Here is a 16,784-nt window from a genome sequence, read left to right on the forward strand (position 1 = left end):
TAATTACCCTCCAAGAAATGCCTGGTTGCTCACTGGACTCTCCAGGTTTCTCCTCACAACAAATGACCATCATTTTTTTTCTGCCTATTTAAAATAATTCAGGTCCAACTGAAATGAATCAGAGAATCATTGCAGCGCAGGAGGCTATTCAGTCCATCGTGTCTCCAAACGAGCACCATAACTCAGTTACATTCCCCCTGTCTTTTCCCCTGCGCATTGTTTCTATTCAAAGCACCATCTAATGCCCTGTTGAACAGTGGAGGTGGCACAGTGGTTAGCATTGCTGCCTCACAGCGCCAGGGACCCGGGGTTCGATTCCTGGCTTGGGTCTTTTCCTGTGTGGAGTTTGCACATTCGCCCTGTGTCTGCTCCTCCGGGTGCTCAGGTTTCCTCCCACAATCTGAAAGGCGCGCCGGTTAGGTGCATTGACCCGAACAGGTGCTGTCGTGTGGCAACTAGGGGAATTTCGCAGTTACTACATTGCAAGGTTAATAATAAGCCTCACTTGTGACTAGTAAATAAAGTTTATTTGCCTCCACCACACTTCCAGGCAGTGCATTCCAGACCACTCGCTGTGTGAAGACGTTTTTTCTCACATGATAGTTCCTTCTTCTTCTAATTACAACGTGCCCTCTCGTTCCTTATCCTTTCACGAGTGGGATCAGTTTCTCCCCGTCTACTAGCTCCAGCCCCCTCATGATTTTGACCAACTCTATCAAATCTCCTCTCAGCCCTCCTCGTCAAGGAGAACACTCCCAACTTCTCCAATCTATCCTGAAATTTCTCCTCCCTGGGACCATTCTTGCAAACCTCTTCTGCACACTTCCTCCAATGCTTTCACATTCTTTCTACAGGGTAGCACACAGAACCGTACATAATATTCCAGCTGAGCTCTAACTAGCTTCTTATACAAGTTTAGCAAAATCCCCTTGCTCTAGTACTCCACACCCCTATTAATAAAGCCCAGGATACTCTACATGCTTATTAACTGCTCTCTCCACCTGTCCTGCAACCTTCAAATCCAAGTCTGACTGTCCTGCACCCCTAGAAAGGGCTTGGATTTGTATAGTATCAAACCACATCTCTCGTATTTCTCAAGAGTTTTGCATAGAAATAACTTGCACATTTCACAACCTGGTAACATGCCAAAGTACTTAACAGACAATAAGTAATAATGCCGGAAAATGATGCAGCCAATTTGCACACAGCAACAGGAATGAGATAGTGACCAGATAGTGTTAGCTGAGTGATAATTACTGGTCAGGATGCAGAGACTTTGTTCAAAACAGCTGCACAGGATCTCCGACATTCATTTAAGTGGGTAGGCAGGATCCTGGTCAAAAGTGAAAGATAGCACTTCAACAGCACGGCACTCCTTCAGTACTGCAGTGACGTATCAGTCCAGGTTACACACTGCAGTGCCACACATGAAGCTTGAACTCATGACTCCTGAGGTGAGAACGTCATCACTTTAATATCTGGAATTTCGAATCTACTGATAAAACCATTGTCGATCGTCATAAAAACTCATCTGGTTCACTAATGTCCTTCAGGGAAGGGAATCTGATGTCCTTACCGAGTCTGGCCTACATTGATTCCAGAACCACAGCAATGGGGTTGACCATCAGCTGCCCTCTGAACAAGGGCGACTCAGTTTGGGCAATAAATGCTAGCCAGTCAGAGATGCCTGTGTCCCACGAATGAATTAAAAAACACATTCTTTCTAATAATGTTTGTGTGCTGATTCACCTCAACATAGACAGCAGGTATGCAAAGTAGCTTCTACTCCCAGGCTCGCATGGTCTTCCCTAGCTTAAAAGGTTTTCCTGGGCCATCTCCAATTCCTCATTCATCCTAAATTCAGCCGCCAACATCCAATCTTAAGCTAATTACCACCCGGTTTCCAGCACCATCTAAACAGAACTCCATGTACCCCACAGCCCATGAACCATTGGTTTCAACATCCGCCATTCTAGTTCATTGATCTCAATTGATCTTAGTCTGCCTTACCTTTTGCAATCCCCTTCATCCGACAAACTAGCCTCCAACCTCCACTATTCTTATTCCTTGACCCCATCCTGGAAGTCTGCACAACAGCCCCTGCACTGCCCCTTCCAAATCTCACCACACTTTCAGAAGACCATTCCAAAATCTTCCTCCACCAATGTACATTCACTCTCCTTCTCCACTCCTGCTTGGCATCAGTTCCCACCCTCTGAAGCCCTTGGAGATATTTCATTACATTCAAGGCACTTCCTAAATGCAACTTGTTATTGTTGCTTCTCTTGAGTATGATTAGCAGTTGAAATTGGGCTGAACAGTTTCCCCGCATGCACTGTAAATTAACTGACAAATTGGAAGTTTATTTTGATAACACAGATGCGACCATAATCCTCCAAGGATTGAGGATTTGTCCTGATATCAGCCCTGCCATAATCCCAAATCCAGCCAATACATCATTCACAACATCTCATTTCGTTTTAAAAAAAATTTCATTTTTGAACATCTGTACACTTGGGAAGGTTTCATCCAGCATAATTGAAAACGCTGTGATAAATGACAAAGCAACGTTAACTTGATTGAAAATTAGTACCACAAATGAACCAGATTTCCTCTCGTGGGATAACGGTATGGGCAATTAAGGATGTAATGAGGCCCCTGAGAGAATTCAGCAGTGATAAATTGATTCCTGCATAGCCTGTCACTGTCCCACCCTGCATTTCTGAACCAAGTGCAGCTCTTCCCAGTTGCACCAGACACTATCCCAAAGATATTGGCCTAAGGCAAGCATTTTTAAGGCAAGTTATTTTTCTCCCGTGGCCAGGAACTACCCATAACCCAACCATGCACGCACGGCCTTGGAGGCTGCTCCAAAGCTGGACCTCAACAAGTGAGGTAGAGCCAACAGAGAAATAAATGACTCCATTAACGAAAAGGGGTTCCACTCCTTGAACATACAATTTGTACGTGACCATAACATGAACATTATACATGTCTGCGCAAGACATCCAGTTAGTGTGCACGACAGCTTCATTGTCAGGAGCTCAGACATCCCGGAGGCATTTGAGGAGCCCAGGCTGCGTGCCTACCTTGTGGGTGATATGGATTACCCGTTTCGGACATGGCTGGTGATGCCTGTGTTTAAGGTGGAGACCTGCGATAATGGGGTGGCACGGTAGCACAGTCTTTAGCACTGCTGCGTCACAGCACCAGGAACCTGGGTTCGATTCGTGGCTTGGGGTCACTGTCTGTGTGGAGTTTGCACATTCTCCCCGTGTCTGCATGGATTTCCTCTGGGTGCTCCAAGTTTCCTCCCACAGTCCGAAGATATGTGGGTTAGGTGGATTGGGCATGCTAAATTGCCACTTTAGCCAAGCTAGTTCCCTGACAGTAAGGGACAATATAGCATGGCCAATCAATCTGACCAGCACCTCTTTGGGCCTTGGGAGGAAACTGGCGACCCGGAGAAAGCCCAGGCAGACACGGGGAGAAAATGCAAACTCCACACAGGCAGTCACCCAAGCTGGGAATTGAACCTGGATATGTGGTGCTGAGAGGCAGCAGTGCTAACCACTGTGCCACCATGCCGTCTCTCTCTCATTCTCATATCACAACTACATGCTAACCTTTACTACTCTCATTCTTTTCCAAATGGAAGGAGCTAATATTTACTGGGGTGGGGGGGAGCGACAGGGCAGAGTTAAACACTTACATGCGGGGGCACAATGGCACCGTAGTTAGCACTGCTGCCTCTCAGTGCCAGGGACCCGGGTTCAAGTCCCAGCTTGGGTCACTGTCTGTGTAGGGTTTGCACCTTCCCCCCATGTCTGTGTGGGTTTCTTCTGGGTGCTCCAGTTTCCTCTCTCAGTCCAAAGATGTGTAAGTTAGGTGGATTGGCCACGCTAAATTGCCCTTAGTGTCAGGGGAACTAGCTAGGGTAAATGCATGGGGTTATGGTGATAGGGCCTGGGTGGGATTGTAGTCAGTGCAGGCTTGATGGGCTGAATGGCCTCCTTCTGTACTGTAAGATTCTATGAGTCTATGAAATGAAGTCTTCTGGAGAGACATCATTGCAATAATGACAAAAGGAATCTCTTTCTATTTACTAAACCTTACCATATGGAGCACCTTCCAAACCCATGACCACTACTATTTAAAAGGACAAGACCAGCAGATACCTTGGAATACCACCACCTGCAAGTCACTCAGCATTCCGACTTGGAAATACGTCACCATTCTTTCACTGTCACTGGGTCAAAAACCTGGAACAGCACTGTGAGCGTACATACACTTCAGCAGATCAAGAAGGCAGCTCACCACCACTTTCTCAGAGGCAACCTGGGAGGGGCATTAAATGCTGGCCTAAGCAGCAAAGCCCACATCCCATAAATGAATTACAAACAAAACTGAAATAGTTATGACAGTTATGGCAGTTTTAAAATCTACTTTTATCACTTTGCTGACCTGCATCGTTTCCCTGCCAGCAATGTCTAGATATTCACACTTTCATCATTGTATCCAAGCTTCTTTATGGACTAGGCCCTCCTCCTCCTCTCTGCAACTTCATCTACAGCCCTCTTGATATCTCTGCTCCTCCTACTCTGGTCTGGTGTGCGTTCTTTATTCTGACCACCAGAGGCACTCCAGCCTTGAACAGATTGGATCCTATGCTCTGGAGTTCTCTTCCTGAACCTTTTCAACTCTCCCCCATTCTCTTTCATCTCCTCCTTAAAACCTTATCTTTTTAACCAAACATTTTGTCCTCTGTCCAAATAACTCATAGAAACTAGAAGCAGGAATAGGCCATTTGGCCCTTCGAGCCAGCGCCACCATTCATTATGCTGATGGCTGATCATCAAATTCAATATCCTGATCCCTCCTTCTCCCCATATCCTTATGTGATTCGTTGTCACATTTTGCTTGATACCACTCCTGTGATACCATAGAAAGCCCACCAATCCCTCTACTTTTTCAGAAGATTAAGGAAATCTGGCACGTCAGCTCTCATCAACTTTTACAGATGCACCGTTGAAAGGTCGTGAATATAGACCAGTCCATCGTGCAAACCAGCCTCCCATCCATTGACTCCGTCTACACTTCCCCACTGCCTTGAAAAAGCAGCCAGCGTAATCAAAGACCCTCTGCTCCCCGGACATTCTCTCTTCTGTCTTCTTTGGTCAGGAAAAAGACACATACCAACTCAAGAACAGCTTCTTCCCTGCTGCCATCAGACTTTTGAAGGGACTCACCTTGCATTAAGTTGATCTTTCTCTACACCCTAACTATGACTGTAACACTACATTCTGCACTCTCTCCTTTCCTTCTCTATCTGCGATATGAATAGTGCTCTGTATACTAATACATGTGACACTAATCAAATCAAATCGTGAAGCATCCTGGAATGTTTTGTTACATCATAGATGCTAGATAAATTCAAGTTGTTGTTTACAGGTGCTGACTCGAGCGTAACAATAGTGTAATCAGAACATGCAAGGAGTGAAGGATTTACACAGGAACAGAATGTCTTTATCATTCTGGCCTGCATTTCATTCCCTTGTGGCAGAACCCGTGTTGTTTGCCACCTGCAACTGTGACCCCTGCATAACTTGTCTGATGATCTGAGTCCAAAGTTAAAGGCGGGGCTTTCTGCCTGGTGGGCAAAATGACACTGGTACAATGAGCCTGTGGCCAACAGCTAAATTCAGCTCCAATTAGAGAGTCCAAGTTATTCCTTATAACCATTACATCCTCAACATTACAGAGAGTGGCTTGGTTCGTCAGCAACTGAATCAGTTCCTAATTAACCCAATTCTGCACATGTAATTTAAATGTAATTACCGTGATTAATTAATGTGTTACCACTAATAGCAGAACAATTATGCATCCTACAGTTCGTTCATAGCCACAGGATCGGAGTTACTAATTTAAACATACGAAAAGTTGACTGCGTTGAACACTTCATTCTCCCCCTGTACTTTTGCAGGAAAGATACAGAAGAGCAGATAACCAGAGTCTATTTGTGTTTGCGGTTAAATCTACGGAGAAGTAAATTTACAAAGCAGTTGCCAGCATAGAAAACTCCTTTTAGTGAGCACCTTTCATTCCTCAGTCAATAAATAATTATGTAAATATACATGTTCAGCTCTATTCGGGCGACACAGTGGAACAGTGGTTAGCACTGCTACCTTACAGCACGAGGCACCAGGGTTCAATTCCTAGCTTGGGTCACTATGCGGAATCTGCACGTTCTCCCTGTGTCTGCATGGGTTTCCTCCAGGCGCTCCGGATTCTCCCACAGTCCAAAGATGTGCAGGTTCGGTGGATTCATGTCAGGGGGAATAGTTAGAATAAATGCATGGGGTTATGGGGATAGGGCCTGGATGGGATTGCAGTGCAACTGCCCTCTGAAATGGCCTAGCATGCCACTCAATTGTATCAATCGCTCAAGAAGGCAGCTCACCACCACCTTCTTGAGGGCAGCTATAGATGGACAATAAATGCTGGCCAGCCAGTGACAACTATGCCCCACAAATGAATTTTAAAAATTCCACCTGGTGATAGTTTTATTGAATGTCGCAGTGTATTTCACTTGGAATGTTGAGTTTAGCTCTGACTTGGCGCTGAAGCACAAAATCTTTGATTTGATTTATTATTGTCACATGGATTAATATAGTGAAAAGTATTGTCTGTATAGCACGCAAGAAACAAAGCATACCGTTCATAGAGAAGGAAAGGAGAGAGAGTGCAGAATGTCGTGTTACAGTCATAGCTAGGGTGTAGAGAAAGATCAACTGAATGCACGATAAGTCCATTCAAAAGCCTGAAGCAGCAGGGAAGAAACTGTTTTTGAGTTGGTTGGTACGGGACCTCAGACTTTTGTGTCTTTTTCCCGATGGAAGAAAGTGGAAGAGAGAATGTCTGGGAAATCTGTGGGAACATTAATTAATGTCATTGATCTAGTTTGAAGCTTATAAAATGGCAGGCTGACTCTCATTTTTCTTTCGCACTGTTATTGCTTGCATGATTTATTCAGGACTAAAGCTTCTAGTTTCTCAACTCAGAACTCACCTCAATAACACTCCAAAAACAAGAACAACCCAATATATATGAACTTGTTCTAGAACTGTTTATCCAAATCATTTTTAAATTTCGTTCATTGAATGTCAGTCTTACTGGCAAGGCCAACATTTGTTACCCATCCCTAACTGCACTTAAGGAGGTGTTAGTGAGCTGCCGCCTTGAACTGTTGCGGTCCATGTCGTGTAGATGCGCTCGGTGCTGTAAGGAGGGACTTTTCAGCAAATTGACCCAGTGATTTTGAAGGAAAGATGATACAATTCCAAGTCATGTTTGCAGTGGGGTAGTATTCTTATGCATCTGCAACCCACGTCCTTCTAGGAGGTAGATGTCATGCAGTTGGAAGGTGCTCTTGATGAAGGCTTTGCAAGTTGCTGCAGTGCATCTTGTACATGGTACAGACTGGTGTCACTGTGTGTCAGTGGTGGAGGGAGTGTACGTGTAACTTGGTGATTGGCGTGCTGATCAAAGGGGGCTGCTTTGTTCTGGATGGTGCCAAGCCTCTAGTGTTGTCGAAGCTGACTCACAGGCCTGACTTGTGCCTTGTAGATCATAGAAAATAAAATATGTTTTGGCTTTAACTTATTAATTCTCTCCTTTTGGCATCTTAATTCCTCTGTCCAATGAAGAGTTGCAGAATTCAAGCGAAGAACACTTCAGTTTTGTCCTATCAGTAACTGCAGTGTCATTGAGCAAGACCTTTTAAACAGCACAGATAAGCATTAAGCACTGGTACAGGAATGCTCATTCCTTCCTTGTTAATTTTCAACTTCACCCCTAATTTTCCAGCAAAACATCAATGGAGAAAGAAGCCACGTACAGAGTAACAAGCAGCATTAAACAATCATCCCTGCTTTTGGTGCCACTAAAGTTAAATAAAAAGCCATTCTGCAGGATGTTTATTAATAAAATATTTAATTGCATGCTTGTGGTTTTAAAGTTTATTCATTAGTGTCACTGCAATGAACTTACCCCTAGTCGCCACAGCCCGGCGCCTTGTACATCTCCTTTAAACCTTGCCCCTCGCACCTTAAACCTAGTAATTGTCTCTTCCACCTTGGGAAAAAGCTTCTGGCTATCCACTCTGTCCATGCCCCTTCATAATCTTGTAGACTTCTATCAGGATGTCCTCCGTTGTTCCAGTGAGAACAAACCAAGCTTCTCCAATCTCTCCTCATAGCTAATGTCCTTTTGGCCCATTGAGCCTGCACTGACAACAATCCCACTCGGGCCTTAACGCTGTAACCCCACTGCATTCCAATATATGTGACAATAATAAATCAAATCAAAATCAAATATTGAACCTTCCATCTATTCCAGGGAAAATAATTGCAGTTTCTCTGGACCCTCCTCATCCCTAATAACACTCTGGTACTTCTCCATTGTTTCTGGCTCAGGATTTTGCTGTTCGTGTAGAGGTGAGATAGAAATGTATGCCGTGGGTTCACATGGTTAGGCGGCAGGACCTAGTCCTGGATTTTAAGTGCTGCAGCCAAGTACGTGGGCCACCATTAAATGGCCTTCAATGGGACCTTTAATGATGGAAATTGGCTGCCCGCCTGTCCCTTCTGGACATGCTGTCGGTAGAATGTCCCGACCTGAGGACTCATCAGGGAGACAGTCCAATGCTCTGCTCTGGGATTTTAGCAGACACCCCCTCTTTACCTTCCATCCCTCCTTCTGGAGCTGGTCTTGATGCCCAGCAGTTTTGAATTCAGCATTCACCATGTGACGTCTCTCCGGAAGGCTTCATTTCAGAGGGCAGTTGAAAGTCAACCACATTGTTGTGACTCTGGAATCACATATTAGGCAGATTTCCTTCCCTAAAGGACATTAGTGAACCAGATGGGTTTTTCTGACAATGATTTCATGATCAGTAGATTCTTAATTCTAGATTTTTTTAATTCAAATTGATCTACCTTAATTTGAACTCTCTCTACACCCTAGCTATGACAAACACTGTATTCTGTACTCTACGAACGGTATGTTTTGTCTGTACAGCGTGCACGAAATAATACATTTCACTGTATCGAAGTAAGTAACATTCACGCCACACAAATGCTAGGCAATGACCATCACCAATAAAGAGACAATCCAACCATCACCCCTTAACATTCAAATGGTATAACAGTCACTGAGTCCCCCACTGTCAACATCCTTGGGGTTACCATTGACCAGAAACTCAACTGGGCTAACCACATAAACACAGTAGCCACAAGAGCAGGACAGAGACTAGGAATACTGCAGTGAGTAATTTACTCTACATCCCCAAAGCCTATCCACCATCTACAAGATACAAGTCCGGAGTGTGATGGAATACTCCTGACTTGCCTGGATGGGTGCAGCTCCAACAACACCCAAGAAGCTTGACACCATCCAGGATATAGCAGCCCACTTGATCCACAAACATTTATTCCCTCCACCACCGACACTCAGTAGCAGCAGTGTGTACTATCTACAAGGTGCACCGTAGCAATTCACTAAAGATCCTTAGACAGCACCTTCCAAATCCATCTAGAAGGGCAAAAGCAGCAGCTAAGTGCGAACATCACCACCTGCAAGTCCCCCTCCAACACACTCACCATTGCCGTTCCTTCACAGTCATTGGGTCAAAATCCTGGAACTCCCTCCCTAACAGGTCAACCGATAGAACATGGACTGCAGTGATTCAAGGCAGCAGCTCACCAGCATATTCTCAAGGGCAACTAGGGATGGGCAATAAACTCTGGCCAGCCAGCGAATGAATTTAAAAAAATTTTAACACACGTATCTTTAATAAATCAAATCAAAAATTCTGCATTTGAACCTGGGTCTTCGGAACATTAGCTGAGTTTCTGGATTAATAACCAAAAGAGAAAATGCTGGAAAATCTCAGCAGACCTGGCAGCATCTGTAAGGAGAGAAAAGAGCTGACATTTCGAGTCCAGATAACTCTTTGTCAAAGCTTTGACGAAGGGTCAAGATTTTCCAGCATTTTCTCTTTTGGTTTCAGATTCCAGCATCTGTAGTAATTTGCTTTTATCTTTCTTGATTAATAGTCTAACAAAAATACCCACCAGGCCATCGCCTCCCCATATTCTTTGCAGACTTCCCTTGCTTCCTTTGCCAAACCAAATGACCAACGTTGGCTTTGGGGAAGCTTGCTGTGTGCAAATTGGCAGCCATGTTGCCTATTAACAACGACGACTACATTTCAAGGGAGCATTTCATTCGTTGCAAAGTACCATGGAAGCTCCCAAGGTCACGAAAAGGAAAGCTTTTGAACAATGAGATGGTCCTAAACCTCCATAAGGACTTGTGCAATAGCAACTTCCCACCTTGGGCTGGCCAGGCAGATGGCATTTTTCTTTCTTTGATCTGGATCATTGTCGCCCATTCACATTAAACACTTCAGTGCGTGTTAATACCCATCTGCCAGCCAATTTGCTCATCACTAATGATTGTGCCGAGTTAGTGTCTATCGAACTTGTTTATCTTGGCAGCTTTAAGCCAACCAAGTGGTGTGAATGTAATCAATTCTCCACATGACTGATCACAGCTCTTTGACTATGGAATGGGATTTATGTAGCCTAAATGGCTTGGAAATGGGTCTTGCCCCAATTAAGGTTACTGTTGGTCATGCCACCTTAGTTGATATTAAGATTGTCCCACTGCTCCAGGCTAGAATTTTGTTTTCCAATGTTGAATTTCCAACATTTTTCTTGCTGAGTGAAGCTTGAATCAAGGTTATTTCAGGACACTCTGAACGCAGCTCCAACCACATTCAGTCCACGCACCACGCTAGACAAGGGTTTTTCTCATTTACCCGTTTTTCATTTCTCCTGCACAATATTGAGAATTCTAAATTTATTGTTTGCTTTACAAGTAGAATGGCTAATTCTCCTCTTAGTCGTGGGTTGCCTTTGTCTAAAAGCATTGATTTTATCCAAATTCCAAATTGTTCAGTACATGGCTGATGCAAATTGGCACATGGCACAAGAATTGTGTGCAGTGTGCCAACCTAAGCACATTGCAAAGAACCAAACCCTTGGTGCGAACACATTCAAAACCTTTTCAATACAGTGGGAAAGAAAGTCTTGGCTCCGGCTCAGTTGGCAGTATTTCTCCTGCAGACCTTGTGGGTTCAAGATCCACTTCAGGAACTGAGCACATCACTTCAGTTAACATCTCAGTGCTGTACTTAGCAAGTGCTGCATTGTCAGAGGCTCCTTTGGGAAAAGCACTAAAAACCCAGATCTCACTGCCCATCAACAGGACATAAACGAGTGCATGGCACTGGCTGCTCCCACTACATGACAAGCAAATAGCCCCGTGTATTGTAGCTACATCAGGTTGCCATCTCATTTTTAGATATGCCTGGCATGCCCTCCTGCACTCTTCATTGAAGCAGTGTCGTGGAGTTGCCAGCACTGGACTGGGGTAGGCACAGTAAGTCGTCTCACAACATCAGGTTAAAGTCCAACAGGTTTATTTGGTAGCACAAGCTTTAGGAGTGTTGCCCCTTCACCAGGTGAAGCAGGCTGATCTCCTGGCTTGATGGTAATAAAGAACAAAAAAAGTACAGGACAGGAACAGGCCCTTCTGCCCTCCAAGCCCATCCCGATCATGATGCCCTAACTGAACAAAACAAAAACCTCCTGCCCTTACTCGATCCTTTCAGGGATCTATGCATATGTACACCGAGATCTCTCTGCTCGTCGACACTACCAAGAATCCTTCCATTAGCTCTATATTCTGTACTCCTGTTACTCTTACCAAAGTGAATCACCTCACACTTTTCCACATTAAACTCCAGTTGCCACCTCTTGGCCCAGCTCTGCAGCTTACCTATGTCCCTCTGCAAACTGTAACATCCACCCTCACTGTCGACAACTCCTCCAACTTTGGTGTCGTCAGCAAACTTACTAACCCATCCTTCTACACCCTCGTCTAGGTCATTTATAAAAATAACAAACAGCGGTGGCCCCAAAACAGATCCTTGAGGTACACCACTTGTAACTGATCTCCAGGTTGAATATTTCCCATCAACTACCAGCCTCTGTCTTCTATCAGCTAGCCAATGCCTGATCCAAACTGCTAAATCACCCTCAATCCCATACATCTGCATTTTCTGCAGTAGCCTACCATGGGGAACCGTATCAAATGCTTTGCTAAAATCCATATACACCACGTCAACTGCCTTACCCTTATCTACCTTTTTGGTCACCTTTTCAAAAAACTTGATAAGGTTTGTGAGCCCTTTACAAAACCGTGTTGACTATCCCTAATCAATTTATTTCTCTCTAGATGATTATAAATCCTATCTCTTATAATTCTTTCCAAAACTTTGCCCACAACAGAAGTAAGGCTCACCGGTCTATAATTCCCAGAATGGTCTCTACTCCCCTTCTTGAACAAGGGGACAACATTTGCTATCCTCCAGTCTTCCAGCACTATACCTGTAGCCAATGACAACATGAAGAACAAAGCCAAAAGCTCTGCAATCTCCTCCCTATCCTCCCAGAGAATCCTAGGGTAAATCCCATCCGGCCCAGGGGACTTATCTATTTTCATACTCTCAAGAATTGCTAACACCTCCTCCTTATGTACCTCAATCCCATCTAGTCTAAAAGCCTGTATCTCAGTATTCTCCTCAACTACATTGACTTTTTCCTGTGTGAATACTGACGAAAAATATTCATTTAGTGCCTCTCCTATCTCTTCAGGCTCCACGCACAATTTCCCACTACTGTCTCTGACTGGCCCTAATCTTGCCCTAACCAATCTTTTATTCTTGACATACCTATAGAAAGCTTTAGGGTTCTCCTTGATCCTATGCGCCAAAGTCTTCTCATACCCTCTTCTAGCTCTTCTTAACACTCTCTTTAGTTCCTTCCTGGCTAATTTGTAACTCTACCCTTCAAACCTGCTCAATCATTCATTTTGATCGTGGCTGATCATCAAATTCAGTATCCTGATCCCCCTTCTCTCCTTTTCCCTTGATCCCTTTAGCCCCAAGAGCTATATATAATTTCTTGAAATCAGACAATGTTTTGGCCTCAACAACTTTCTGTGGGAGTGAATTCCACACATTCACCACCCTCTGGGTGAAGAAATTTCTCCTCACCCCAGTTCTAAAAGGTTTACCCCTTATCCTCAGACTATGACCCCGAGTTCTGGACTCCGCCATCATTGGGAACATTAAGGAAAGGTTTGCAAAGAAAAGATGGATAGCACTCTCAAAAGAGCCCACACAAGGGAAAAGGGAAAATTGACATCCTTCTGTGCTCTATGACGCTATGAAGCAGCTCTGAAGATTTCTTACCTCTCTGGAGATTTCTAGATGTCGCAAAGCGAAGTGCAGTCCTTGCTCGTGGCTCCCAAGTGACACATATGCGTTTCCCAGACTCCAGCAGGCTCTCCCTTCTCCAACCCTGTCCAAACCACCAAAAATAACACTTTAGCCCCCATGTTCATGGCAATGGACCCTACTGTGCAGTCTGAGACAAATTAAACAATGTCCTCCTGTCACTGCACCGAGAACATTCCAGTCATCTCACCCTGGTTTTATTTCATGTAGAGAAAAACTCATTTTAGTGCTTATTTTTCACACACAGCTTTTTGCATCAAATGTCACGTGAGTGTATCTTTAAGGAAGGTTATTTTGTTAAAAAAAACATCAGGCAGCTTAAAGCTTCAGTGATATCATTGGGAGCGGAGTTAAGAACATAAGAACATAAGAAATAGGAGCAGGAGTAGGCCATCTTGCCCTTCGAGCCTGCCCCGCCATTCAATAAGATCATGGCTGATCTGTCGTGGCTCAGTTCCACATTCCCGCCCTCTCCCCATAACCCTTAATCCCCTCTCTTATCAAAAACCCATCAACCCGCGTCTTAAAAATATTTAGCGAGGCAGCCTCCACCACTTCAGTTAAGCTGTGGCACTCAAGTGATATAGCTTTCAGTTTTGTTTGTGGCAGTCAGGTGATCGGGGTTCTTTTTCCTTTGGGCTTTTGGTTTTGTTTTGGGGAGTGTGTTGGAAGCAGTTTAGCAGCAAGCTAAGAAGCAGTCTCTCTCTCTCTCTCTTTCTCCCTGTTCTTCTCTTTGTTTGGTTCTGAAACTACGATCAGTTAGCTGAAGGAAAGGCTTATTGCCATCCTGCCTTTAAGAGGCTGTGTTTTGGGAAACAGATTTAATTACAACCTCTTCTGAGTTTCTTTACAAGGGACTCTCAGCATTCAACCCAGGATTCCAATAACAAGTGGGCATTAACTTAAGGTATATTGTGCTTATTTGGAGGATTTTGTGCATTGGATGTTGGCTTTGGCTGGAGCTCATTTGAGATATTCCGTAAGTTATCACGGTCATTGTCTTTTTTGTCTGTAATTGTTAAAACTTCTTGCTAATTGTCTTACTTTGCACTTCAACAATATTCTTAATTAAACTTTGTTTTTGATAAAAGCTCCTTGTGGGTCAGTTCAATCACACCTGGAGTGAAACATCTCATGCTCATCCCAGCCAAATTCAACGTAAAACGTTATCGGTTAGGCGAGCTTCGTAGAACACTGTGAAGTATCCGACCTGACTTGTAACACAAAGTTTTGCACAATTAGAAACTGAACAGTACCCCTGTCTTTTCCTGCATGAAGGAAGAAAACCATCTGTAAATTCAATTGGGTCTCAATGAGAACAGAGGAACAAGTATAGGCAACTCAGCCCTTCGAGACCACTCTGCGTCAGGGCTGTTTTTATAATTTTAGCGCTTTGTTGCTGGGAGATGTTTTATAGGATGGCAGATGAATTTCAAAATTCAGGACAGCGTTGGAAGTTACAAGGATCTCAAGTCAAATGTTACACGGGACATGAGATGTCAGCGCCTTGAAAACGCCAACTCAAGGTGAACTGCTGGTTGTTAATGGTCTGCTCATGATACTGTTAGGATACACAAGGCATTGTTTGGTTAAGTACTTGGAGCGCTTGTAAATAAGGGACCTCCCCTGGTTAGTCCACAGAATATAAATAGGGGACTGGGCAGCCTTTCAGTAATGGTTATCACTTTGACCTTTCACAGCCTACAGCTTGAAACTGGACAGAAATATCATAAATAGGGGATGAGGCTGTCAATCTGCTTATTTTTATTGGTACTCAGAAGCATATAAATAAGGGATAGCTGGGTCACTGGATGTGTCACTGGGAGAGCAGGCAGACTAAACAAAGTCAATAATCTGTCTTTTATAAAGAAACACTCAGTGTTTTAGTTTTGACTTCACCTTTGACTGGCCATGCTAAATTGACCCTTAGTGTCCTAAGATGTGTAGCTGCAATGGATTAGGCCAGGGCAAATGCATAGGGTTACAATGATAGGGCAGGGCAAGAGGTAAGATGCTCTGTTGGAAAGTTGGTACAGACTCAATGGGCTGAATGGTCTCTTCTGCACTGTAAGGATTCTATGATGAAATGGATGAGAGTTAATTGAATCACATTACTCAGCAACCCGTGACTTGGAACAAAAATCACGCCAGAGGACCAGTGGGCATGTTGCAAGAATGACAAAGTTTGTAAGGATTGCTTCGTGGGGGGAAAATCAAACTTCTTCATGTTGCAGAAAACTTTCAAAAGTGCCCCAGAAGGAAACGGCAAAAGATTGAGCACAGGTTCTGTCCTGTGAAACTCACATTGTCTGACAAGGTGATTCCACTATTCATGGTCAAAGGGAAGTCTGCTCTTCTGAACTGAAGCCAAAGGCACAGATAAGGCACCAACCCAATTGTCAAACTCTGCTGCCACTTGCCAACTGATTTATTACAGAAAGCTGAGTGCGTAATTCCTAAGAAAAAATTACAAACCTTTGAGCCCTTGATCACCAATAATGATTCATAAAAGGGATCAGACAGTTTGCAACATAAATACACAGATACTTTTGCTTCAATTCATCAGGTGTTCCAGTTGGATGATGAATTTTAAGCTGCTCTGAATGTCAAAGGAGCAATGCAACATTTCATTCTAAACTATCAAAGTTAATTGTTTGTACCTGACAAATGTAATTTACTCCAATCTGACACAATAATGAACTCTTGAGTTGGAAAATTACTGCATCTCCGTGGAATAAGTTCAATGACATGGTGGCACAGTAGCACAGTGGTTAGCACTGCTGGCTCACAGTGCAGAGGACCCAGGGTCAATTCCTGGCTTGGGTCACTTTCTGTGTGGAGTTTGCACATTCTCCCAATGCCTGCATGGGTTTCCTCCAGGTTCCTCCCACAGTCCGAAACACATGCTGGTTAGGTGCATTAGCCATGCTAAATTCTCCTTCAGTGCACCCAAACAGATGCCGGAGAGCGGCAACTAGGGAAGTTTCACAGTAACTTCATTGCAGTGTTAATGTAAGCCTTACTTGTGACACTGATAAATAAGCTTTAACTTAATTTTATGTGTGTGCTGCACCCCAAGAAGTCGCATGTGCTCAAATGATAAAAAACGTTTCGAGGTAAGTCACAAAAAGGTTCCTTCAGTAAAGAGCCAGCACATCGAAATTAATAGTATCTATTTCACGCTGGCGTGATCTACAACACCAGCACAATAGTAACAAGTTTATTTTCACACTGCTTAGAACGAAGAAGCAATGTCATCCTAGAATCCCTACAGTGCAGAAGGAGGCTATTCGGCTAACCGACACTGCACTGACCACAATCCCATCCAGGCCCTATTCCCGTAACTCTTCATATTTAC

The 16,784-nt window shown here is 44.0% G+C and overlaps 1 protein-coding gene across 8 annotated transcripts in view; it reads right to left on the minus strand.

Moving 5' to 3' along the window:
• gpsm1b (G protein signaling modulator 1b) overlaps nucleotides 1–16,784 on the minus strand; it is a 290,004-nt gene that overhangs the window by 103,347 nt on the left and 169,873 nt on the right. For all 8 annotated transcript variants that reach the window (XM_080212356.1, XM_080212354.1, XM_080212357.1 and 5 more), the window contains one exon: nucleotides 13,382–13,490. In XM_080212356.1, coding sequence (XP_080068482.1) covers nucleotides 13,382–13,490 — 109 coding nt within the window. The remainder of the gene's footprint in view (nucleotides 1–13,381; nucleotides 13,491–16,784) is intronic.

The sequence above is a fragment of the Carcharhinus amblyrhynchos genome, chromosome 25, assembly GCF_965287045.1.
Source record: "Carcharhinus amblyrhynchos chromosome 25, sCarAmb.v2.hapA, whole genome shotgun sequence".
Classification (NCBI taxonomy): domain Eukaryota; kingdom Metazoa; phylum Chordata; class Chondrichthyes; order Carcharhiniformes; family Carcharhinidae; genus Carcharhinus; species Carcharhinus amblyrhynchos.